The sequence below is a fragment of the Manacus vitellinus genome, unplaced genomic scaffold (assembly GCF_001715985.3).
Source record: "Manacus vitellinus isolate BGI_N305 unplaced genomic scaffold, ASM171598v3 scaffold_14_pilon, whole genome shotgun sequence".
NCBI classification, from domain to species: domain Eukaryota; kingdom Metazoa; phylum Chordata; class Aves; order Passeriformes; family Pipridae; genus Manacus; species Manacus vitellinus.
Window position 1 is genome coordinate 13,712,391 of NW_021939063.1, and position 27,697 is coordinate 13,740,087.

Here is a 27,697-nt window from a genome sequence, read left to right on the forward strand (position 1 = left end):
GCAAGGGCAACTGGAATTTCCTGGAGGCCAAGCTCAAGAAGAAAGGGAGGAGATATTGGGAACTTGATGTGAGGCCAAGCTGAAAGGGGAGCAGGATGATGATTGCTGGGAGGCCGGAGTTCATCCAAACTCAAACCACCAGGGAAAACTGAAGGGCTTGGTTTGCAGCCAACCCCTGACAAACTGAACTGTGGAGGGCAGTCTGTGAACATCATCGTAAACCAGACTCCCTGTGACTCCCTGACACATATCTTCCTTCTGGAGGACTAATGAAGTAGCAGCAGGAGCAGGAGGAAACACAGAAAGGATATAAATTGAGTGAAAACATTAAAAAAAAAAAAAAAAGACACTCTTGACTCAAAGTCCATTGCTTTTTCAGGAATCTTCACTGAGGAACTTGGAGTGAAACAGCTTACCTGTAAATTATCATTCAGACAGTTATACTGCGTTTCAGACTTTGTAAGATAGTAGCTGATGTGCTGCCAACACTGTTACAAAGGGCTCCCACAGAAATCTACTCATTTACCCCGTGATAAACTTTGTGTACCAGGAGCACAGCTCAGGGGAGGTACTTGAGAATCCATCTCTAACTTAAAAAGAAAAACAAAACCGACAAAACCTGGAACAAACAAAAACAAACAAAGAAACAACACACAAAAGAACCCCAAACTGAAAAACTCCCCTACGCCTGGAGGAAGGTAACCACCAGGCATGCAAAATTACACTGAGTGCACTTTGCTGGAAAGATATGTACTTTGTTCCTGAGAAATACAAGGAGTACATTGATAATATAAAGTAGGGTCTTAGATTGCCAAAACTGAAGAGGGTGAGGCAGGTACAGTTAAGCCCTGTCTGGTGTCTGGAGTATCCTCCCTGTGACTTTTAGAAAATACCTGACACCTACTGACACCTGGCTCATTCCATTACACACACACAAAGAAAGAAAAAAAAAAAAAGGATGAAAGATGGGCAGTATTTTTCTTTTTTCTTAGCCTTGGGAAGCTTCAACAGCTTGCAGAGGGAAGCAAGAACCATTGCAAAGGAAACTCTGCTGGTGGTAGAGCTTTTATGAATTCCTTTGAGCTTTCAACTTTCTTCCAGAATCTCTTTGCATGGCAAATACTCAGACAAATATATCTGAATTCTGATGGTACAGGAAGCATGTAAAGACTGAAAGCAAGCATGTGAAGACCACAGTAATGCTAAAATAATGAAGCAATGAGGGTATTTTTATAAATCCCTAACCAATTTTTAGTTTTATAGTGTTTCCTTGCTATTCAAGTACAGCCCATGACTGAAACGAAAAGTAGGAACAGTATATATTTGTAAGCACATTTATAAATCTTAAGGGACGATCCATGACTTGTCAAGTGCTCAAATAAAGCTTTACTTCTCACAACTGAGGTTGTAGTATAGAGTAGCAGAGCCAGTTTACATTTCAATCTCAGCCAAAAGGCTGTGGTTTCAAGTTTGCAATTAAGGAACCCTAAGAGGCTCAAAGTTCAGACAAACATCCAGAAATTAGGATACTTATCTGAACTCTTAGAGACTCTGACCAGATTCTCTTAGGAGATGTTGGGCTTTCTGCTTCCACTTGTAACTATAATTCAACACATTCAAACCTCGATCATATTTTCTTTTCAGACCTCATTCTGGCAACTACCTAAGCATGTTGACAAAAAACCCTCTGTTTCTACATATCTCAGCATTGTGAGAAAGGGTGATTTCAGAAATGGGCAAAGCTTCTATTGCTATTTCCAAAGAGGTTTACCCCTCTCAAACTGAAACACTATCATAGCAGAATGGGTACAAGTTGTCCTACTGCCAGATGCAGAATATTTTGGGTGAAACATTAAAGATAAATATTATGTCATCCACTGCAAAACAAACTTGGGAGGGACTTTTCTGTCCATTTGTCCCCTATCAGATCAGTGCCCTCCCACTACAGACCAAGGGGCCAAGACATGCAGACTGTGCTGCTCCCAATCTTAGCAGAGAGATGGGACTTACAGAATTCAGCTCTTCCTGCAGAACACACTGACTGCAAACTGCTTGCCTGCCCTGTTATCCCTGGGGGTACTTGTACCTTGTATACAAGGTCTATGAATATATGAAATCTCATTAGTCAAACTGGATTTATGACAGTGAATGGGAAAACACCAATATTCTATTTTATCACATCATTTGGAAATAAGTATTAGATCTCTCATTTACTGAGCTATAATAAAAACAGTGACATTCTTTACAAACTGTTTGCCATACTGTGATTAGAAAATTACTTGAATTACTAAAAATACGAGTAATGTTATTTGAAGTCAAATAATACATCAGAAATACCTCATCATGAATACAAGTCTCCAGCCTTTCAACACCATATCTATTAGATGTTTTATAAGTCAAATATTTACTGTAATGTTCCAGAATAGTTCTCATGTTTTTATTTTTCTAAGATCACGACTTTATTTAACCATCTTTTTGCTGTTAAACCACATGGTGGTAATGTATAGTTTTAGAACAGTACAAAAAAATGTATGTGCCCAAAAGAATCCTGATTCATGTTTGTGTCTTTTACTGAACAATTTATAAAACAGTAATAGCAAAACAGACACATGTTAAACTTTTCCATGAACAGTATAATTGCAAGAGAAGCCTTTTTAAAAAAATTCTTGCATCAAAAAAGCATTTTTATTGAATATCTGTGTAGAAAAGAACACAGCTGCCTATTTGCTCAACAAAACTAGGAGCTAGTATTTGAGCTACAAACTTGCATTCCTGGAACATCCTGAACTAGAGGTTTAAACCATGTCTGCAATGGAAAGGAATCTTAGATTAATAACACTGAAAGATTCTCAAATGTACTGAAATATAAGCTTTCTTCTTTTTCATATTCTCCTACTTTGTATGTGTTAAGTAAGAAGAAATACCATCATTCAAGATGTATTCAGTATATTACAGACAAACATCTCAGTTTGAAAGTCAGTCTCTAAAACTATGGATTAACATTACCCATAATCTGAACATTTCACATTTACTAAACTTTATTTCATGTGAACCATTTATTGCCACCATTTTGAAATCACCAAGATATGTTAACTATACCTCTCAGAAATAAACTGTATTAAGGAAAATAACGTGTCTTTTGCTTTATCTAACGTTTAGAAGTTCAAGTGTGTGAACTGGAAAACAGTTAATGTGCATCCAAGAGGTCAAATATTCAGGGATAGAATGACACCTTTCTATTTTACTTGTCTACTTACCATATTTCAGAAATAATCTTCACAATTGCTACATAAGCCCACACACTCACCAGCAGAAATGGTTGCTTAGGTCTGATCTGGTGACTATTAATGAATTGAGAAGTGTCTTCATCGTGCTAAAAATAAGCTTATTTGCGTCATTACACAAAGATGAAACGATCTTCTTAAAGCCACAAAATACAAACCCCGATCTATTGACAAACTTATGGTCAAATACATAATTAATAAATATTTTCAACTGATACTCCAAGAAAATAACAAAGAAATAAGGCTTTTAAAAAATGTCAAGATTGATAAATGAAAAGGCACTGACAGACTTTTTGTAATAAAATGTCACCATTGCCAGAGATCTGTGTGCCAAGTTATGACCATAAATGAACTTCTCTGGGTGAGTTATTAACTTCTAGAAATAGTGTAAGTGCTGACATGACTTTCACAATGGAAGTACAAATGGACCCTACTTTCTTCACATAAACTATTATCCAGATGCTTCTACAAGCAGTATATTACAATTTATACATAACTGATTAGGAGGACTTAGCTGTCAATACAGCCTTAAAGCATTCCTTAAAGGAATTGTAAATCAGTAATTTTTGAGAGAAATCAGTCTCATGGATACCAGATGTAATCCCCTTTAATCTAACAGCCTTGAAATAAATCAGGAAGGTTTCTGAAAGGTAATTGTCTGGTATTACATTAAACTAAGGATTTATCATACAAAATAGCTTCCATTTCTACTAAGTTTCCTAATAGGTGCAAATTCAGCTGGGACTTCTGCCTGGAAGGTGTTGAGCACTGCTAGTGCTCACTGAAGTCTGTGAGAGTTAAGGGATGTCCAGTGTGCGATAAGAACACTTAGCACCTTCCAGAATGGAGCTCTGGAGAACACAGAAAGGCCTTAAATCTCCACTCAAGGAAAGGACTTTTGGCAGGAATTTTCAGAAATTATGTTATTGTGTAAAGGAAAGCCTATTATTGATTTACAAGTAAAGTTAACCTTCCAAAGGCCAGGCTTTTATAGCTGTTAAGGCATATACCAAAGACCGGTTGATACTGATGGGCTTTCCAGAAACATTTCACACTGGATTTCTGAAGTCTCTATCATATTCCTGGGCATCAAAATAACATTGAAATGCCACTTTCCAAAATGTAGACATTTCTAAATGACAAAGGTTCTCTTGGAAGTGCTGCTGTAACACATTTATAGAGCATATTTAATTTTCTAATAGGTCAATTCAATCAATTCTTTATTTTTCTGCTATTTTACAAACACTCCTTTTCAGAATTAATCTTCTCAGCATGTCTATAAGGTAAGCAAAGATTATCTTCTCCACTCTCTCACAGTACAGAGCTGATATGCCCTACTCTAAGGGAGAAGCCCTTCTCCCTTTCATTAAAAAAAAAAAAGGAAATAAAAAACACACATTGAAGATGCAGCAAACTATAACCAACTCCAATGAAGTGGATTTATTTTAAATTCTGATCTTGATTTTTGTATTAAAAATGGTGCACTTGACCACAGAAGGAAAAAGAGAATGGTCCCACACAGATTTCCCTGCTTTTACATGCAGTTAGAAAGAATCTATAAGGATGGAAGAATATGACTCTTGCATGTGTAGAGATACTTTTCTACTGTGTTGACTTCATAACTAAGACTCTCTTTTTCACTTAATTCAATCAAATTAGACTGTAGTACTGATTATGCTCATATCCACAAATCAGCATTTTAACTGAGTTTCCATGGAAACACTATATTGTCCCTGTTTTCTTTTTAGACAATGCTATGCTTGTTTAACAAGTTTGCCGAGGACAACATGTTTTGTTTAAGTTACATTAACTGGAGCCAATACTTCCTAATTACATTACCAGAAGAAAAATTTACAGCAGTACTTTTACCATGGGAAACCCTCCATTGTTCAGCCCATCTTAATCCCTAAAATCTCAGCATCGCCACTGCTTAAAATGTGTTAACTGGTCTTATACATATAATTTTTTAAAAATGACAACATTGCTCTTATCTTACAATATGAAAGCAAATTATCCCATGGAATGTGGATTTCTGTGAAGCTTCCACCAGAGAACATCTGCATATGAAGGGTGGTGTAGTGGCTGAAGCACTGAAGGTTTAGGGCTGTTCCTGGCTCTGCTGTTTCCCTGTTGTGCAACCACGAGCAAAGCACCTTTAGTGTTCTGTGCTCCATTTCCCCAGTTGCAAAAGGGGAGGAAGGATGTTTCACATTCTAGGAAAAGGGATTTGAATTCTAGGAACAAAAGCATCCCAGCTTGGTTGAGAAAAATATAGCAAGGTTTGACCTTTAAAACTGTAAGACAGAACGGGAAGTCATTTATCCAGAAGTTAAGGTCGCTCTTCCAGAAACACTGGATCTACTGCTTTATAAAAGGTTAGAAAATAATGTATGACCAGCTGATGGCACCTGGTAGAGTAGATAATGTTTAGTTTTCAAGGAAAAGCCTGTACTACAATTGCATGAAATACGAATGTTCACTTAGGTGCCTGTGTTTGAACATAACATCTCCAAATCAGCACAAACTACAAACGACAGTGTTCTGTTCTTTCTTCTTTCTAATAGGTTTATAGAAAAGAAACTTGTAGCAGTAATTAATGAAAACCCATTTAAAATCTTATTGACACCAAAGAACTCCAAGGTGTGGCAATTACTATTTCACTAAACCGAGCACATGATGCATAACTTCAGCTTCTAAATGCAGTCAGCCTGCTCCTCCCAACGAGCACTTTAAGAAACAGAGAAGTGAGTAGTACTGTTCTTTGAGCTCATCTAACTCTGCTGAAACACAGAGATGGAGAGAAAATGGACACTGTCATTCTGAAAAGGGAAAAGGATAAAAAGTCTCAGCCAAAACATGAGTAACCAAGCTCAGCCCTGCCATTATGATCCAAAATAACATACTGCAGAAGGAAATGAAAGCAAGTAAAGATGAAAATACGCCCTTTCCATCCAAGAAAGCTATAGCTTTATGGACAGAGGAAGCTCAAACAGGTTGGTAACTTTTGAGATCCACCATAAATTGAAGAGTATTAAAATAGAAATGCCTTTGAATGAAAAGGGACTGTATTAAATGATAATATGTATTACCTGTACAGTTCAGCATCACTCAGTGGTGATACAGAAGTCAGATACAAACATGGAAGGCAAAAAGATGAGATCAACACTTAAATGTTGTCTGAACTTTAGGGCTAATAATCTACTTTTATAGAGTACTTTTTCTTTATACTTGCCCACAGGCATTTCAACTGTTGTTATAAATGTTATTCTCTCAACTAATCCATATGTTTGAATCACAAAGTTCATCCTTCAGCATCTTAAGGGACAGTGAAACAGAAACCACAGTTAAAAGCTTAGAGATAACTTTAGTTAGTACAAACAAAAACTAGGCATAGCTCAGTATTATGACTTCATAATTTATGCCAATCTTACTAAAACATTTTCCTTTTTACTTAGCAGACACTCTGTCAGCCATTTGCTACAATCCTCCTAACAGATGTATTAAAATGCAGTAAACAGTTTTCCTTTTTACAAACCAAGAAAAGGAAAATATTATACACTGCAAATACTTTATCAATTCTAAAGAATAGTGAAAAAATATTCTATTAATGAGAAATCATAGAATGAGGACCTTTAGGGATTCTGAACATGAAAACAGGAAATCAAAACAGAAATACAGAAGACCATACAGTCAAAATAGACAAGATAATACAGAAGAGGTAAAAGGAGTGTAAGAATAGTGAAAACATGGTGTTTCTTAACAATTTAAATCTGTAGTGTCCTTTCTTTCCCATTAGGTTATCCCAGTCATGTTGCTTCATTACTGCTGGTATAAGCTGCACACCTACTTCTGATATTTCATAGCTACAGTTTAAGGGTTTGTTCTTTTTTTCTTTTTTTCCCCCTCTTTTTTTTTTTCTTTATTTAAATGCCTATTGTTTTAATCCTGTACACATTTCCTCCTAGGGTATCTGAAATCCTTAATCATGGTCTCAACATTTCTCTCCCACATTACACTTTTAGAATCAAGTTCCACGACTTTTAAGAGTTATGCTTACGTCAGAGGGATCAAGAGGTTTAAATTTCAGTACCTATTAAATAAATTTAATTATCCAACCAGTTCCATTTGGATACACTGTTACTGTTCTTTGTTAATCTAGAGCAGATTTTCCAGTATTGTAATTCTCATTAATAAAATGCCCTCTGAAAGAGTATTTTCTTTTTTAAACAAAAAAGTCCTCTCAGTGGCCTGTTTCACAAATTCTAAACAGAAGCATCATTATCCTTTATACTAGCTGAGTTTCCCAAGGATTTATCATGTCTGTAAACAACAGAACTAGCTAAACCTGAGGGATGAGAAATCCATCTATATACCTGACTTACCCTCTTACTTCATTTAAAACATTCTCGGGAGAAAAAGGTGTTTTAAAAACATCCTTGGTGTTTAAAACCTGCTGACATGTTAAAAATTGGGGGGCAGGGGGGAGAGAAGTATAACAGCATGCCATGTGATCTCTGGTTTGTTGTCATATTCAGAAGATTTTTGGTGCCTGCTGCTGCAGCACCTAAAGCAGTAGGGATGACAGAGAAATCCAGAGAGAACAAAGAGACTAGAAAAGCAGCAAACTCTGTGCTGCCCTGTGACATCTATCTGCTATTGAAATGAAGAACAGCAGCAGCAAGTCCAGGTATCTGGCTTGTTCCTGTTCACTGGAGATATATGGTAAAAGTTTACAATATCCTTACACCACCTGTCAAATGGTCCCATAAGCCACAAACGCTGCCATTCCAGGCCCTGTTCATCCATCATGCTCAGAGGTCTGCTAGTTACAGCTGCCACATACCAGTACTGAAGAGGGTTACACACTGCTAACAGGCACACTATCATGTGATGGCAGATGGTCCATCACACTTTACCTGCTGCAGGACAATTGAGATTCTTTCAGGAGTTTCAGGCTTCAACCTTTTCTCTTAGCAGAAGATCATCGAAGGGAAATATTCCATCAAAGCTCAAATTCCAAAGCTACTGAACACATTGGTCCTGATCCAATGGAATACTTAAATTTCTACTGATGTTTAAATCCACAAAAATTACGTATTTAACATTTATCAGCTGCATAATTTTAATGTTGGGTTGTTTAGTACTCTGATGAAAATGAAAAAAAAAACCTCCCATGGCTATTTCCAAAGTGTTGCAAGAGGTTTAATTATTTGATTTTTTACTGCAGTAAATATATCAGCCCTGCTTCTGCAAGTTCTTGGGTTCAAGCGACTACTAAGGCAAAGAGAAAGAGTCCTTTTGAGCCCATAAATACAGAAGTTCCCAATATTTTACAGTGAGTAAGTTTTACTTAACCACTACAATTTGCTTTAAAAGCACAAAAGGATTTAATGAAGTACGAGTTCAATTTTGTAGTACAATTGGTGAGCAGCAGTTTAAGAAGCATTTATTGCACTTTACAATCTTTCTTCATACACAATGAACACTTCAAAAACCTTTTACAGAAGTTGTTCAAAAAAGGTTTTCCAATTCTTATAAGAACTGGCCTAGTAAATCAACCATTCAAAATGCACAGGAGATTTATATATTGGTCTTAAGTCTGAGTCCAGGGTGAGCTATGACCATGAATAGAAATTCTGATTAAATATAAAAATAAGGAAACAAAAACACGAAGTAAAAGCTTAAAAAGGAAAATTGTCTCTGGTGAAAAATAAATAAACTATCTAGAAAAATAGTGAATTATCTCACTTTTAACATGTTTAAGAGTGGACAAAAAGCATCTAAAATGCCAAGATAAAACAAAGTGTACACCTGTCCTTATTTTACATGTGGTTTTCTTGCTCCTATTTTACTTCTTTCACTTATGTTAGCTTGATGTCAAGCAATATTTTTTTCTATTTACAATAATGGCAAAATGAATTCATTAATTAACTCTAATCATACTGGCGATACATTCTATCTATGGATGCTCAGCATGCATAACAGGTAGTAGACATTAGTCAGAAAATGACTGAAAATGGAATCTGCACCCCCTGCTGCTATTTTTGATGGAACAAATACTCTGCTGACACATAATCTGCCCCTTGCAGCAACTTCATCTAACTTGCAATTAAGGTAGAGAGGCCCAGCATCTCTATTCCCTGTGCTTCTCCTCATTCTGAAGGCCTTGCATCCACTCTGGTAATTTTTCTACCTACCAAAGCACACTGCAAGGCTGGTCTTTCAACATTTTCCAAGCCCTTCTCACCCTCATATAGTTCTGCTCATTTAGTAATAGGAAAAGGAGTACAAGCAACTTCTAACAGCAGTATATTAGAATTGTAATATCACAACAAATTGCTGACTGATCTACCTACTGGATTGAAAGTCTTGCATCACTACAGTGAGAAAAACAAAAATGAAGAAAACTGCAAAAAAGGACCTAAACAGTTGGTTTACAGGTTATGAACACAGACCTGGTTAGCAAAGACCTGGATATGAACACCAAAAGGATTTTCCAGTCCAAATCAGAACAGTGGTCTAGGGAAGAACAAAGTTCTGACTGAAATGGAGAAGGTGCTCAGAGCAGCAGCCCCAGTGGTACCAGGGGCACAGCAGCACACACCTCCCCAGTCTGCAGCTTGGGCAAGTGCCAGGTTGTCAGGTTGCCCAGCTACCCCTTCCCCCACTGCAAGCTGCCACCTGGAATGCAGCATGTTCCAGTTCATCTAGTCCACTATTACATCTCACACACTGGCCTCTTCTAGAGGTGTCAGAGGAAGGTGTAAAAATTCCCATAAATAATAATTATGGAAAAAAACCCTGCCCACAGGGAAAGGTTTCTCTCCATAACTTGTGTCATTAGTGGCTGATTAAAGCCCTTAAGAGTGAAAGTTTATATCCCTTCTAAATTATTTTTTTTCCCCCATGAGGTAACTACAGTTCCAGATTATATATGAATCCTACTAATCTTCTGGCCCAAGGATAACTTCCAACAATGCATTTCATAGATTAATTACACACTGTATAAACAAGTACCAGATGTATCTAGGTAAGGCAAAACAAGCCACTGGAAAGAAGAAAACTGGGCTCTTCCCCTCTACAAAATCACAATTGTCTGCCTGTTTTCTCATTTTTAGAGCTACACAATATTACTTCCCACCTGAAGGGACAACGCAGACACAAAACTTTTTAGACATCATCGTGTCTCCTTATACCTGATAATCATATATCCTCATAGCCAAATTTGATGTCAATAAATTTTAGCTGCTATTACTCCCCTCTTATCCTATCTAAGCAATAGGATGTCTGAAGAAATCCACACACCCACCTCTTCTGGAAAATGTGGCCAGCTTTTTAAGGTATAAATCTTCCTTGAGAGAAATTTAGTTTGATCCATTGGCTTATACTTCTTCTGTGAAAGGCAGGCCAAACCAGGATCCAGGGTTTTCCTCTGTTTTGTCAACTTTTGAAAACCTAGTACCCTGCCAGGAAAAAGTTGAAAGGGTCCTGAGCTCTTAGAGTACAAGGACGGCCCTTTTAGAAATAAAAGCATGAGGGACTCATGGGTTCCTTCTGTCCTGTCATCTTTGTTTTCACAGCATTCTGACTCAGCTGGGAAAGGATAAGCTCTTTCTACTACTGTATTTTTTTAAGTGCCAGTTAAAGGGGAAGACTTTTAACAACAGAGGTATGGGTTGTTTCACTAACAAATATGAAATTTTTTTTGGACCAAAATGAAGATGAGTCTGCATTGCCCAAATTTTTATTTAAGGTCTTCAGCAAGAGCTTGGATGTTTTACCAATCTGGAGACACATGTTACTAAGGGGAAAGCACATGTGGTTTCCCTGAAAGTATCTCAGTTTTAATTCCTTCCCACTCCAAAGCTATACTATGCTATACTATTTTCCACTATAAGGAAAATAAATCTAATAAAGAGTATGTATAGGAATTGTCTGCTGTGGTCTTGGGAACATTTTTTAATGTAATCATGTCTGCCTGGACTCGATATACAATGCAGTGGAATTCGAATCCTGTAGCTTTTAAATATTTGAAATATTTAAATTGTTTCCTTTCTGCTAGAGTTTAATTAACATAATGTTCTTCTGTAAAAGAGATGATTCTTACACATAGGACTCCCCTTGAAGCAGATGGCAGTAATTGCCGCAACAAAGAGTTTGCTGGCAAAGCAAAGACAGAACTGCCCCCACCAGCCAACAGGGATCAGATATTAGTTCATCGCTGTCTTGCTCTGCAATGGGAAACATACCTTGCTACAACAAGGCACAAGCTAATTTAAGAAGTTACAATAACACAGTTGCTGCACCACATCAGACAACTGAAAAGAATCCTGCTGGTGGTTCAAAAGGCCAGAAGTAGAGCACATTTCATGGTTATTCTGTTGCTGGCAAGTCTCTACCTGTGACACAACTATAATTTTCACCACATCAGACTTCTCCGTCACAACCAAAGTATTATTGCTAATAAATGGGAATAGGACGTGGATTATAGGTTGGGGAAACTTCTGTTTACAAAACATGTGCATTCAGAGTTCTCAATACAAGGAAAAAATAGCCACATCTACATGAAAAGCAAATCGACAGATTTAATCATATGTTTCCAAATCTGAACCCAGCATGAAGATTTTCAGAAAAGTAATAACTTCTTATACCATGATTTTGAGTAAACAAAACAACCTCTGCATTATTGCTGGAACTGAACCTCCCACAGTGCTTAACTTTCAGTGACCTTGTCCTATGAAGAACTCTTTAATATGGCACATGCTAAAAATAATACAATTTTATTTGCAAAGATTTACCTAAAATAGGAGAGGCAGTTAAGAGACATTCTTTAAGCTCACTGTTAGATGAAATATACTACTGTGGGAGCTTGTAAACCCACCTGATCAGGAAACATTAGTTAAGACTGAAAAATAACTTAAAAAATAAACCCTTTGAATTAATGAGTCAAATAAAATTTCATATACCAAAGGGAATTTAAAAGTATGAATTAGTCTTATCAGACTAGAAAAAAAGAACATAATAGTTAGTACTTCCTGCAACATAATCAAAAGTCATGAAAAGAGATGTCACTGATACAAGGGATGAGTTATTCCAAGAGAGAGGGATGTCATCTCAAGCAACAAGTACCTGACCTAACTTTGTTATTTGAAAGAGTATTCATAGCTAGCAAGGCTACAACTTCTAAGGACGTTGATATTTTATAACAGTCCTTTTTACATTTAGTTCTGTCTTTGCTAAAATGATTCACTGGTACTATTTAAGACAAGTCTGTTAATACATTCGTTAGAAAAGCTTCTTGCATTAACCTGACATTATTTAAAGTATGGTACAGATGATCTTCAAGCATCTTTCCCTCTCTCTTTGTAAAGTTGGGGTTAATCAGTATGACTGTGATACCAGGTTATCTACATCTACAGTATTACTCTGCACTGAATGTGTCATTCATCAAGAGTGTCAAGGGTAGTAATGGTCTGCCACTCACAGCAGTAATCCTGGGATCCTCAAGATGAACAATCATGTTTACTTTATAGAATGCCAGTTTTTCCATGTTCTCCTTCACTGCTCTTTGGGTCTCTTGACTGGTGTCAGAAACAATTCAGCAAAGCACACAATAATAACAGTCACAGTTCTCCCTTGTGAACGAGGGTGCCAGAGGGTTACATACAAACCTCTGGTAACTAAAAGGGAGCCGTGGAGAAGAGGGGGTTACTTTCTTCACAAGGATGCATAGTGACAGGACAAGAGGTGAGGGGCACAAGCTGCTCCAAGGAAATCTCTAACTGGATGCAAGACAAAATTATTAATGCTGAGGACAAGTACACACTGGAGTAGGTTGCATACAACTGGCCTAGTAAATATCCAAGTCACAGCTTGACAGGACCCCGGATAACCTCTGGTAAAGACCAGACGCGTTAAGCAGCAGTTTGGACCTTCTGATCTGATTTTTCTATAATTCCTTCCATAGTGTTGCTTACAGCATATAAATTTTGCCCTAGAAAGTAAGCTTTGTGTGATCTTTTCAAAAGGACCTAAAGCAGAATTTGCATCCAAGAAAGCTATGTTACATTTAAGAATAGGTCTGAAAGCTTTTGATTGAAAAACTTCCCTCTCCATAGGTCAGCTAACAGATGGAATGACCATATGGCCTGGAAAGACTTAATTATATACCAGATCTCTCATTCCTTTCAACACCTTTGAGTTCCTTCATAGTCACAAGTCACTTATCCTTTTATTGCTGTAGATGGCACAGCATGAATGAGTTATACTGAAGAAATAACAAAGAGACAAGTCAAGGCACCACATGAACACACAAAGCACAATTTTAAGTATCATCTGCTGCTTCTTTCCAATATCTTGGAAAACAAATTTATTTGTTCAATATTCTTGGTGACTATAGCAGTGTGTGTGCCATTTTTACAGAAGGAGCCACCAGTTCTGCATTCCCATGCAATAAAATCCTGTCAGCACAACTAATGGATGTCAGATGAATAAGCTTAAAAGAGCAAACAAGGGCACTGTCAAAACTATGTCATCAATCCACAGGTCTACTCCTAGTGATATTATACACTCCAGTGCCTCCAGTCACAGCCCAGGATAATCAGAATCCATATTCAGAGTCATCTGATCTTGCAAAAATTGACACAGCATAGCTAATAATCCACCAGAATTCAGAAAGCATACTGGATAGTAGAAGGCAGCTTTATTTTTGTGCTTTGCATTTGATGCAGATTAAATAAATTGAAAAGGCAAGGCTATCAGGTCATTATTTGTATGTTACAGCTGTCCAGTTAGAGCTGGGCAGACACTCTTTGCATGGCTTGTTGACTGATTAAGGCAGAGTAAGTCTCTGAGAATCATAAAAGCCGGGGTGGGGGGCATGGGGTGGAAGACTGTGATAAAGAAAAAAATAAGGGCTGATGGAGTAACTGACTGGAAGTAACTGCACTTCTACACAAGCCAGAGATATCACCTAAAAAAACCCACGGAAAGGAAACTGGATGAGCACGTGACGGATTTGAAGTGGGAATCAGGACAGCGTTTGTTACTGTTCTACATCAGAAATCTGGACCGAATCCTCTGCCAGGGGAAGAGCAAGCAAAGCGGAATGAAAGGTGAGATACTGAAGCATTCAGATTAATAATGTAATTTTTCTCTTCTCTAAGCATTTCCTTGCTAAGCAAGTGTTTATTTTAACTCTACATTGGATGCTGTGTCTGTTTCCAAAGCCAACTGTTGCAGAACAGTGTAATGAACTGAAAGCATTGCTTAGCTTGCTTGCAGGAATGCTGAATTCTTTCAAATGAATTCCACAATGAAGAATTCAGTATTGCAGAAGATCATGTATAATTTTAATGTAAATACAATTTTGAGTGAAAATTAGTGACTAGTTTGTGCCTTAAACTGCAGTCTTAAAATAAAACTTCCATTTATACATTTATCATATTTCATACTATAATAATACACTATTATTCCACTAATATGATATTCCCTGATAGTAATTAAGGTTTTATCTCTCTAAGTCAATAAGCAGTAAGTCTGTTAATTTCCAGAGGTTTCAAGTGGCAACAAACTAAAATGTTTTGCATTTTGAAATAACAAATAGTAAAAACTATTTGAGGAATCTCAAAACCAATGTTGCAAACAGATTTATCATTCTGGCTTTCTCTAGTCAAATAAAATCTAATTATTCAACACCATCTGATTCTTGTTTAAAAAAAAAAAATCATGCTGTGTTCATGAACATAGCTTTAAGTGGCACCTTGTTTTCAAAGTTAAGATCATTAGGAAGACATAAAAGGTAAAAACTATTATTTTTTTCAGTTAAAACTACCTGAACATCAGAGAGCAGCAGATACTTATAAATACTAAATACTATGAAGTACTCCTGTCAACTCATTTATCTTTTTAAAAGCTTGTTGACAAATGTCTGTTGATTGTTTAGAAACCTGCGTCTATAGGAAGTACAGCTGGTATTCAGATAAGGGAATTTAGGCAAAAAGCATAAACATAGATATTTTAAAGAACAAACTTACAGAATCTGGATTGCTGAAAAAGTACTGTTAATTGCTTTTAGAGCAATGTCTTTGAAGCTTGTTATTTTTTTGATGTTACATTGACTTAATTCTTTTAGGCAGTAAGATTGTAAAACCAAAGAAAAATACAAGTTCTACTTGTAATTCTTCTGACACAAGATGCCTTAAATTTGTTACTACCACAGAGAGACATTTCAGTTCAGTAATTTTAGAAACTCTGTAACATTCCCTTCAAACATCAGCGCTCTACTGATGGCAAATACTCCTGAAAACCATTTGTACTTAAGATAAAGCCATTGCTTCATTTTAAGACTATGGGAGCACTAACTTAATTCTGCATTATAAAAGTACTTCAATACTACTGCAATTTACTCATGTATTGCCAAAGAAACACGCTCTCTTTAAGCTAAATTAATGTTTATTATGGAACTGTATATCTTCTGGTCATGTTTATGACCCGCATATTGCCAAAAGACAAACATTTTAAACTCATTTTAAATCTTTCACATTTGATACAGGCAACTGGCTTTTCGTTTTGAGTGTCATCTTGTTAACACATGCAGCTCATGGATGCCCTGACAAATGCCTGTGCCACACAGCTTCGAAGACTGCAGACTGCAAGAACAGAGGATTTACTGAAATCCCTCCTCGTTTACCTCCTGAAATTCAGATACTACAGTTGCAGAATAACCGTATCTGGAGAATCAACCAAAATGCATTCACTGGAATGCCGCTACTCAAAATCTTAGACTTGTCCAATAATTCTCTCTCAAGTGTGGCACCTGGTGCTTTCCAGAAATTACGGTACCTGCAGGTTCTAAACCTAACCAGAAATTTGATTCATTATATAGAAAACAAGACTTTCAGTTTCCTCCCACACCTAAAAGAACTGGACTTGTCGTCCAACAGCATTATACGTTTGCCCGAGACTTTTGGAAACAGTACAGGGAACATAACACTGCTCTCTTTGAAGCATAACAAACTTCAGAAAATGGAAAGAGTTCTGTTGGAGTCACTTCCAAATCTGAAAGTGGTTCTCTTCAAAGATAATCCCTGGCAATGTAATTGTAATGTCTTTGGCCTGAAACTGTGGTTGGAGAGCTTTCTATACAGAGGTAAGGAATTTTTCTCACTAAAATATATCCTTATGCATGGGTCAGAATATAAGTGCTTTCACAAATACAGGTGGCAAACTAGAATCAGGGCAGAACTTCATATTAGCACACAGAGAAAGAGAGAAAGTACACCCACACAACCATACAGTGTGTACAGATATGTTCTGCAAACGTGCAGTGTGTGCATGTATTTAGATCCATATCTTTATGTATAACAAATATATTCGTGCACATACATTTGCTTTAATTCTACCAATATATTTTTGCTAGAAACTAACCTACTGTTTAAAAGCTTTTTAGTTGTTGCATAATGGTAAACATCAAGACAGATATCAGTGCCAATTAAACTCTGGAGAACTCAGGATTCTAGTTCCTCTATCAATTATCACTTAGTAGTTCTATAATACTGTAAGAATACCTAGTGTTGCTTCTTAATTTTTTGCTAACTAGAAGAGGTACTAAATTCGTTGGCAATTTCCTGACAGAAATGTGTAATGGCATCACATAGGGAAAAGTGAATTTTATAAATAGAAGTAGTCATATTTTGCTCGCACCTGCTTTTAAATATATTCATAAGTTATGCTGTAAAAGAGATAATATGATTTAATTCTAAAGGAATTAAGTATTAAAAGAAAGTAATTTATTTCTTCCAGGAGGTATGTTCAGACTGAGAATTCAGAACAGCAGGGCAATTTTCTTTTTTCTAAATGAGGCTTTGAGGCTTGCATGTGACCAAACTGCTGATTACCTGTCTGTATATGGAAGTGACATGGAGCAGGTTGCAACACTGCATATATGAAAGTGGTCCATGTGGCCTGTGACTGAATGGAATACCATTTTCAGGGATCAGAACTCTACAGGCCACCTGGAAAACTACTGGCTGTGCATTGACAAAATGAATACTGGAGTAATCTTTGGATGAGGTAAATTCACTGCCATAAGCAACCTTCCAGAAAAGAGAAAAGGTTAAACTCCTCTAAGTGTTAAAATCTTAATGTTTTTGATTGGTAAAATATTACATTATCGCAGGGATTTATTTTTATTATGCTGGAACTATTCCCTACAAAAGAATTCAGCAGGGGTTGACTTCTCTGTGCAGAAGAATGTAATGATCCAAGATAAACATATCAGATTATCTTAATTACTCTGCAAGCAGCATAAATATTGTAACTTATTTCAAAAACCAATGTTGTTTAGAAATTCAGTGATGCCCTTCCATCTTTCTGAACACTGACAGATTAATTAAATTCAGTGACATGGAACTTACAAATTCATTTTATCAATAAGTTTTAAAGGAAGCCCAGTTTTAAAGACTCGCAGTTGCAGGATTTGGACTATTTATCTATATCCACATTCAAACTAGCACGTTGGAGGTATCTGGAACCATGTTTTGGTTTGCCTATTAAAGGCCAAGAGACCTGCTATGCTCAGATCTGCCTTGGAATATTACCAATATTTGTGGAGCAGTCTCCAGATTTCAGTTTGGGTCCATCTGTGTTCTCTACTTTCTCAAAGTCTTTTCAGGATGAAAATTTCTATGCCTGGCTTTAGCTGGAAGGTGCATTGTTTGGATAGAGAAGAGAAAGAAAATTCAGTTAATTTGATCAGTTAATTTTAAAAAATATGCAAACATTGTTTTTGGCTTTGTGGACTCCTTGACCCACTACACTTCTAAAGCCACGTGTATTGACCAATTAGGGACCTGAGACACACACTCCACATGCTGAGGAACAACTGTGTGATTGACCAGGACTGTGGCTTCCTACTTCACTGCCCATTATACTGAAAACATCCTCTGGGACAGAGTGGAAGCGGGCTCTAAGCAATCATGAAATTTAACATTTGAGCAGGATAATAGGTTGATTAATCTTAACTCATTATATCTCTGTACATCTTCTTACCATGAATCTTGCTTCAAAATATTTCTCATGTATCCATACAACCTACTGAACTTTCTCTTTGCCTTGTTATGGTTAGCATATGATGTCAGAACAATGACTATTTCAATCAAGTGGGAAATAATTTCTAAATATACTGTTTCCATTTCTCTCTATAAAAAGAAGCAATGGTTTGAATTTCAGTGAGTCGAATTTGCTGTTAACAATATCTCTTTGTTTTCTTTTATGACTTAGTTCTTAATTTTCTACCACTATTGGGGGTTTTTTTCACTTTTACACCCATAAAATCACAGATAATTCCTGATTAACTGCTTCTTGAAAATATTCTCTTATTTGAGTGTTAAAGTGTAGTAATCTCACCATTGACCAAACTGAAAAATGCTGAGGAACAACTGTGTGATTGACCAGGACTGTGGCTTCCTACTTCACTGCCCATTATACTAAAAACATCCTCTGGAAGAGAGTGGAAGCTGGCTCTAAGCAATCATGAAATTTAACATTTGAGCAGGGTAATAGGTCTTTAAAATATAGTTATAAATCCTTAAAAGTACGAAATCGAAGCTGATAACAAATTTACTTCAGGTTTCTGTTATTTTTACATTAAGACAATTTAGAAACCATCAAATCTCAACATCATAATTAATTCAATTTGGAGTTTCTTTTTTTTCCAGGAGGAATAAGCGACGGCATCGTCTGCGCGGCGCCGGGGATTCGGAAAGGAAAGGACCTCCTCAAGGTTCCCTACGAGCTGTTCGGGGCGTGCCCCCTGAGGACGGCTCATGCCCACCTGGCCAGCACTCACCACCACGGCTGGGAGCACCGCAGCTCCCCGAAGCACGGCCCCCACGGCGAGCACGGTGACGGCGGCCGCGCCGGCTGCGAGCCCAAAGCCAAGGCGAGGCCGGTGAGCCTGCGCCACGCCATCGCCACCGTCGTCATCACCGGCGTCGTCTGCGGGATCGTGTGCCTGATGATGCTGGCAGCTGCCGTTTATGGTTGTGCTTACGCTGCAATCACCGCTAAATACCACAAAGAACATTTGGCCCCAGTCAGACAGCACGGGACTCCAGAGGAAAAAGAGCCATTTGATAGCTCCTTGGCTTGAGTTACTTCTGTCTTTGGTTGCTTGAAAATAAAGCCCTCGCTTCAGCTAAAAGGCCTGGAGTCTAAACAGGATTGATTTAATAGTAATCGCTGGGGTTTTTTCATTTTTTTTTCCCCCGTACTTTTTTATAAGGTAAACATATATATTCCTTGGAATACCTTCTAATACTTCATATAAAACAATGCAAGTTTATCTATATTTTGTGCATGTATACTCTGAAGCCACTATTTAAGGCCAAATCTTCGTTCGCGAAGCCCAGCCATGACTGACTGACTGATGATTTAAGGCCAAGCATTTGAGGTAATGAAATCTTGATATAGGTACTTTAAAGTATTCATTTAAGGTCAAGTGTTGGAGGTAAAGAAATATTGATATAGGCACTTTAAAGTATTCCACTATCCTTCACTAGCTCTTGATGCAGTATTAGACCAAGATACAACTTGTGGGGCAGCTACAGTCAGTGCCCAACAGGAATGACCCTTCTGCAAGGGAAAATAGAAAATAGCTACAAATTACTATCTTTTTTAAGATCTATACAATTGACAATCAGTTTTCAAACCAGCCAGTCTATTCACTGGCACTGATAATGTAAATGTGTTAAAAGCATTTCCAAAAACATGTTTTCAACCTTCCAATCTGCCCTAGAAGGCCACAATTAAACATAACATCCATCACCTAACCTAGAAAATAGGAAGTACCTTGTTAACTATCACATATAATTTCCGAATTACTTAGAATTAAAGAGAGCTGAGAAAATTCTGAAGAAAGAAAGTTTTGCATGCAAGCACTGAAATGAGGACACAGATATGAGGAGACTACCTGATATCCTGCTGGCATACGTGCTTGCTACAGACATTTCTGATGTTATTCCCAAATCCAGATACAAGTGTTCCATTTTGCAAATACGAGTGTAGATGCAGCCCCCATCACAGTGCTGCCCTTCAGTATGAGGACAATATAGTTGCATGTTTACATGTTCTCTTTCACAGAGAGAACATTCAGCTGAATTCACTCAAGGGTCCCCACCTTCACTCTCTGCAGAACTGTTTTGCCATCAGAGGAAATTGGAGCCAAAGCCATTTGAATAATAGAGGTTTAGAACTGAAAGAATATTTTGAATGTGCAGAAGCATTTTTTTAATAATTCTTGGAAGTTATTCTAAGGCAACCAACACAGATCAGCAGCTCCATTTACCTTTTCCAAGACAAGATAAAACACATTTCAGGCTATTCATGACAGATGTCTAATGTGTTTCTAACTCTCTCCAATGACAGGGATAAAGACCTCCCTAGGAAGCTAATGCAGAAATCAAGAATGTTTACAATCTTGAGGAAAATGTCCAAGTAACAGTCTGTAACAAGGGCAAAGGGACGCTGTGTCATGGCATTCAGAGACCTGCTCTGTCCTTCCAACAGATGGATTCCAAGATGAAGCTCTGTAGCTGTTCTAATAACAGCCTGAACTGAGTAATGGGCTGTATGGCAGGAGTCATGTAACCCTTGCTCTTATCTACTTAGTAATAATTGCAACCTAAATATTAAAGCTCATTCCTGCATCTGTAGTTACTTTCATGTCCAGAGAAAATTAAGCATCTCAGGCTTAATCTAAATCTAGCAGGCATTGAAAACAATCAATTACTGTCTCTTCTTTTTTTTTCTTTTCTTTTCTTTTCTTTTTTTTTTTTAACTGCTAAGTACTTCATATCATTATTAGGCTCTGCTCATTCTTCTCTGTCCTGAACTAAATAAACCAAGCTGTTTCAAATTTTTCCTGCAAGGCCACATTCTCTAAACTTTTTTTTCTTCCCTGCATTCCCTGAAACCTTTTCAGTTTTTCTACATTTAGTTTAAAATGTGGTAGCCTAGATTGGGCACATTGCTTCAGCTGAGACATCAACAGCACAAGATTTTTAGAATATTTACATTTTTTATGATATCCTAATATTCAGAATATTTGTATTCAGGGTTTTTCCTCTCTTGAAATTTGCTTTTTTTCCTTCTAAATATTTGGTAAAGCCTAATGAATAATCTACTTTCAGAGCTAAGACATTTAAATATACAAATCTACGTTTTCTATTCTTTTATCCATTTATTGACATAATATTTTACAAAGCAAAACACAGCTTTTCAGATAGAGAAGACTGAAGTAAGACAGTATTGGATCTTATTGCCCATGGCCCAGTAAATGAGTTTGGAGCCATGCCAAATCAGTGCTTTTCTACAGTGACAACCTAAAATGAGCACACTTGCAGTCAAACTGCAGATTCTAAGATGAAAGTTAATAAACTTCTGACTGCCAGAGAGGTTTCACCCACAGTGTTTCTAAAGGCTCAGACAGAGTAATGCAGCTTCCAGCAAAAACCAGTTCACATTTCTGATAGTTTTAAGCAAAGGAAAAACAAGAATTGACTTGCTATCTCCTAGTCAGGAATAACCCAGAACATCTTCCTAGTCCTTAAAAAGAGAGTCCTGTCACCAAAAACCTTTCAGGTTTTCCTTAATGTAAGATCATTCATTAAAAAAAACCACAAAACCAAACAACAAAAAACCCCCAAATAACAAAGAGTTAAAAGGTGAGGAAGAGGCAATGAAGGGTGCAACATTTAAAGAAACTCATTCCAAGTCACACTGAAGATACTTCGGGGATTTCACGCACACACACGGCTGTAAATTGATGTGCAGTTCTGCCAGAAAGCAAAGTACTTCATATTCCCATTACTTCCCTCTGCTATAGGGATAGAGCAAGCCAATCCATGTAAAATCTGATTCCATACTTTCTAACACCCTGTTTGCTAGAGGAAAAAAAAAATCAAACCAAAAAACAACAACCCAACAAAAATCCCAAGGGAAATTTTTCATTTAAGTTTTATAAGACTATATATGATATTTACAAAAGGGTTTGCAGTTAACAAATTCCAGTCATTTCTGATGATAAGCTAATAACAAATATTGAGCAGAGAAAAGTATTGATTCAATTGCTTAAAGTAATAAAGGTAAAATTATTTATTTTTTGGTAAACAGAATGTTTGACTACTGATAAACAAAGATAAAAGCCACCATTTACTGTCTATAAAAATTATTGACTACAACAAGTGGAAGACTGAATCTAGGGATTCCCCATAGAACTGCCCTTGATTTGTAAAGCTTAGCAATGGACATCTGCCACTGAAATAATTTGTCTGCACAGATTTATTTTTCAGATAAAGGTTCCCCAGAAAGCTTTATTGTTCTTCCAGCAATCTCGTGAGAGTATTATAGTAAGCACAGTAATTTTTTCTAATCTCTGTGAAAAACACTCTTCCCCCTCAAAGTCAACAAAATATCAGGACACACTACTCTGCAAGGTATTTGAAAAGACAGAGAAAGCACACATACTGTTGTATTCCTGTCCTTCATAAAAGGCTCACTATATTGCTTTGTTTCCAGAAAAAGAGACTTTCTAAAATTTCATTTCAGAACACAAATTAAAAACTACAAGAGAACAATGTTCTTCACAGAAAATGACCTACTATAGGTCATTTATTTATATTTATAGAGACTATATCTATAAAGTTTAAACTAAAGCATACTTGCTTACCATATTTGTCTTCCCATTCAGAGCTTCCAAAAAGTCAAGCAAAATTCAGCTTCATTATTCTCTAGAAATGCAATGTCCAAACAAACTCTGGATCCCTCTTTTTGAACATCAAAGTAGCACATTTAGTGACACTATTCATGGTTTATCTATCATTAACAACATGAACAGGAAAATACCAAGTATTACCTAATAACCATCTATCTTTGCTGCCCAGGAGACAAGGACACACAGGTTTTAATTAAGCATCCAGAAAGGATGCCTGCTTTTAAAGCTTTGCTCTTTGAACTCTGCCAAAGTTGGCATAGTAACAACAATCATAAGAGAATCTTGGTATGTCCTGAGCTCACATTACCTGAAAAGCAACTGTTTCCCCCCAGATAACGGGGGAAACATGCAGCATCAGTCACAGTAAGAGGGGAGCAGGAGTAGAAAACCAATAATAAACAAACCAACAACTACATATTTCATACCTATCTCCAAGGAAAGCTGTGGTTTCTCTCTTGTGCTGATTGCAGAGGGATGCCCCCATGTTTTAGGGTTATGTACACTGTGTGTTCAACTTTTTTTGCATAAGGCTTCATCCTCATTTTGAGACACAACACATGAGAAAACACTGTTAATATTTGGAAATATAGTCTACTGGGGGGAAAATAGTCAATTCACAGTACTTAAACTGGTAGTAATGCAAACATATTTATGTGATTGCAGCTTCATACTTGTACAGCATTACTTGAAGTTTTCCAAAGGACCCAGCAGCTCATCTGCTGCCCTGTTCTGCAATCAGGGATTTATTTTGTTGGCATCAGAATTATTTAGCAAAATGCCCCTAGAATCTCATTGCTATTAGATCACAAGGATCTTCCTCATCCACAAATTACATAGTACTAAAACCCAACCAACCAACCAAAAAATCCCAAAAGCAAAGCAGAAGTGCAGAAGCAAAGAGCAGGTGCTCTGTGCCATTTACTATACATATGAATACTACACATGGTGGGATACTGTTCTAATTCATCTGTCAGAGTTCTGGATTCTCTAAGAGCAAGTGGTGAGGGAAGTCCTAGAATTAGATAGAGGTTAAATTCTCAAGTTAACACTAGCAGAGAACTATCTTTAAAACCCCTGTTATCCAGCTATTCCACACACTAATTCTGTGTGGTGAAGTGAAATTGAGACCAAATGGAAATGAATGCAAATGTGTGAAGGGTTGTGACTATGTTAGCTAACTTCAGGTTCCCTCTCTCCACACATTACCTGCAAACCATCTTTCCCAAGTAATGGCTCCCAACCTAAGTCTGCAAGTTCTTTAATGTTAGACTATACAGATACACATCTCAGTTTTCCTAAAACTGAAAACATTACTAATATTAGATTTGTGAACACAAAGATAATATTCAAAATGAACAAGAAACTCTGGAAAAACATAAAGTAGTGGTTTTCTACCAAAGCATGAAAAACATTTTGAGGGATTTGCTAAACATTACTGCTGAATATAATCTTCTGTGGCTTATAATGTGGAGTAAAGATTAAGTAAATCACTGTCTTGCCTGACAAGGAAAACATCTATTTTAGAATGCCTCAAAAATTTGGTTGGTGTGTCATTATGATGACATATTCATTTTCCCTTAGGCCTTCATACTAAAATGCAATTTTATAGATGGCATCATAAATTTTAAGGACTGTGTATGGCAGTGACATTTACTTGAATGTACTTAATGATATACTAATACAAAAGCAATATATGTGAGAAAGAATAGAAAAAAAATTCCAAGCACTACAGAGCATATGCATTTACTCTATTTGCCACTCTAACAACAGTAGATTTCACCATTTGTGAAACATTTACAGTGTCTGCCACTCCCAGAAATATCAACAGTTAAAACTACTTTTGATTAAGCCATTGGGAATCAGTTTTTCAATACATGTTCTAGGAACTTGTTAAAAGAGAGATGTACATTCAAACCCCATTTAAATTCACTCAAAAAAACCCTGAATGTAGTGTTGAGGTCACGTATATACAAATATTAACACATAAGAAAAAAAAAAGGGGAACACAGGGTGAAGAGCAAACTTTTTGTGTCATAAAGTCACTGATTTTCAGATACAATGTCACCATTGTCCTCCATGAAATTATAAAAGAATCTTCCTTACTTAGAGCCTAGATCAGCAGAAGCCTCAGTTACTTGAAAACTGCTATATTCACAAATTTTCCTTTTAAATTGCTGTTCTGTAGAAGCTGATTTAAACAGGAAGAATGAAAACCTGAAGTGTGACCAGTCTCAATAAAACTGATTTGTACTTCAGAAGTAATATGAGATTTTGGATCTTTCCTGTTCTCAAGGCACAGCTTGAAATATCTTAAACAGCAGGACCATTAGGATCACTTTCCACTAGCCAGAATAGAGGTATTCAAAATTGAATGCCAATTTTAACAAATCAGTGATGAAATTAAATCATTACCATCTTCCTTAGCTTATGGATGGGGAAAAAAAAGGAGGTCTTAAATATTCAAGCTGTGTCATTTGAAATACCTGAGGGCTTTTAGCATCCTGACTAGGAATATTTAACATGGAATAACTGAATTTTTTTGCCATAATAAAGTTGGGGTTTAAAGTTATATAAAAGAGAGAACAAATAAGGTGATGGATGAGGACACCTGTAAAAAAACTCTCTCTAACCAGACTTTGGAGTAAAAACCTTGAATTTGTATATGGGCTGGTTATAAAAATAAGGGATCAACTTCGAGAAGTTAAATACTGGAAAAGTTAGATACTGTATCCTGGTATTACTTGGAACAAGTTGTTTGACAGAATAAAACACAATATTCCTTGTTTGCATAGTAAGTATTTTTGGTAAAAGCATTTAAAATCAAACTTTCAGTGAACAGAGGAGGTTTTTCTTCAGTTTCGGTAACATGTCCTACATTTGACTACAATGACCTGCTCATTATATTTTAAATATATTTTAGTTCATATTTAAATATAAATTATATATCTATAAACTAACACTTAGGCATGATCTATGGTTTTAGCAGAAATCAATTGTAGGTGTTTCTTTTATTCTACTAAGCCATGAATGCATATTTCTTTCCAAGAAATCTCTTACAAAACAAATCATTTCTATTAGTCTCACAGCATTAGTGTGGCAAAGAATAGGGAGTAACCCAACCTTTGGCAGCATCTACTATGGAATTAAAGGCACCTGCCATGCATTTAAGGACAGATTCCTTGCAACCTTCTCTGTCAGACACCCACATAGAGACAAGCCACTGTATAAAGTTATGAATCACGGGTGGTAGAAAGTATGTCTCATTTTTGTTTCAGCTTTTACTGCTTGGCAGCAGAAAATGTGACATCTGTGAGAAAAAATTGGCCATCTTTAATCATTCTGAAATTAATAGATGTATTCTCTTGAAAAGACTATATTAAAAAGTATTACTATTATTCAACATGTTCATAAAGGGCAAAATCTAATCCTTGTGAGCCTGGCATTCTCACAAATCTTTTGGTAACTTTTGCCACAGAAGATTCTGAGAGCAGCTGATTTTCCAGCCACAACCTGCACGAGGAACGCAGCATAAAGAAGAAAAACAAACACACCAATCAAAAATCTTGCAATTATGAAGAAAACCAGATTTTTCTCTTCTGTCCAAACAGAAATTACTGCAATTGCTCTTTTTATGCAGCTTCAGCAGAGTAGAATGAGTCAGGGTAGATTCACAGAGCTATGGCAACGCTTGAATGCACGTCCCAGGCAATCACTGCTCTTTGATAGAAAATGACTGTAAACATGCCTGTACATAAGAAAAACATAGATTTCTTTTCTCCTCAGAATTCCACTGAATAAGAGAAATTTTCAGATAGTGGGAGTAGTTTCATTTCTCACTAATTTAGCTACAGTGAACTTCTGTTAATATACTATTCTAGTTAGGGCTTGCTCGATTTCAGAAACTACAGGTCTCGTGTTGGTAAAGCTTTTTATGTTTTTAAAATGAACAAATTAAACTATTACTTGATTTTGACTGAAATACCACAGAAGAGCATGCATGCTAGGAGGACTCGGTGTTTTCTAATTTCAACTTTGATAATTAGGAAGTCCAACACAAAATTGATCATATAAAAAAAAATTGGTAGAAAATAAATAGGTACTCTTTCATCGTATTTTGGTACCATAGAAACAAAACTTTTTTTGAATTCTACCTTTTTAACAACTGGTGGCAAAAATAATAAAGCCCCAGCTGTTTTTCCTATCTAGTTACATTTAATATAACACACCCAGAGAGGGTGAGGCCTCTCCATGTGTGGAGACATTCAGGATCTGGCTGGACACAGTTCTGGTTAATCTGCTCTAGCTCAAGATTCTCTCAAATCTTACTCCACTAGGATTGGACTACATGATCTCAAGAGGTCAATTCCAACCTTAACAATTCATGTAAATAACTGGTCTGCACACAAATAGGCACAAAAGGATTAAGGAAAATTGTGCTTAATTTCAGCTTTTCTAAGCAGCCTTGTATTAAACAAAAATGGACTATTTCTCCTCATCTCCTTCAAATTTTAAATTTCAAATGACTGTGAGGCTAAAGACTTTGCCTATGTATGATTTAATCTTTCCTTCTTCTGAATAAGTGTCCAGAGTATTTTACTCAGCACTGCTATGGATGTTTCCAATGAGGCTTGAAATCCAG

The 27,697-nt window shown here is 36.7% G+C and overlaps 2 protein-coding genes across 7 annotated transcripts in view; one reads left to right on the top strand and one right to left on the bottom strand.

Annotated features, from left to right (window-relative positions):
• Positions 1–27,697, bottom strand: part of CACNA2D3 (calcium voltage-gated channel auxiliary subunit alpha2delta 3) — a 403,064-nt gene that overhangs the window by 47,844 nt on the left and 327,523 nt on the right. The window lies entirely within an intron of this gene.
• Positions 14,392–19,437, top strand: LRTM1 (leucine rich repeats and transmembrane domains 1). The gene is made up of 3 exons (XM_018068636.1): positions 14,392–14,398; positions 15,838–16,434; positions 19,004–19,437. The coding sequence occupies exons 1-3, from the start codon at positions 14,392–14,394 to the stop codon at positions 19,435–19,437; spliced, it is 1,038 nt and encodes a 345-aa protein (XP_017924125.1).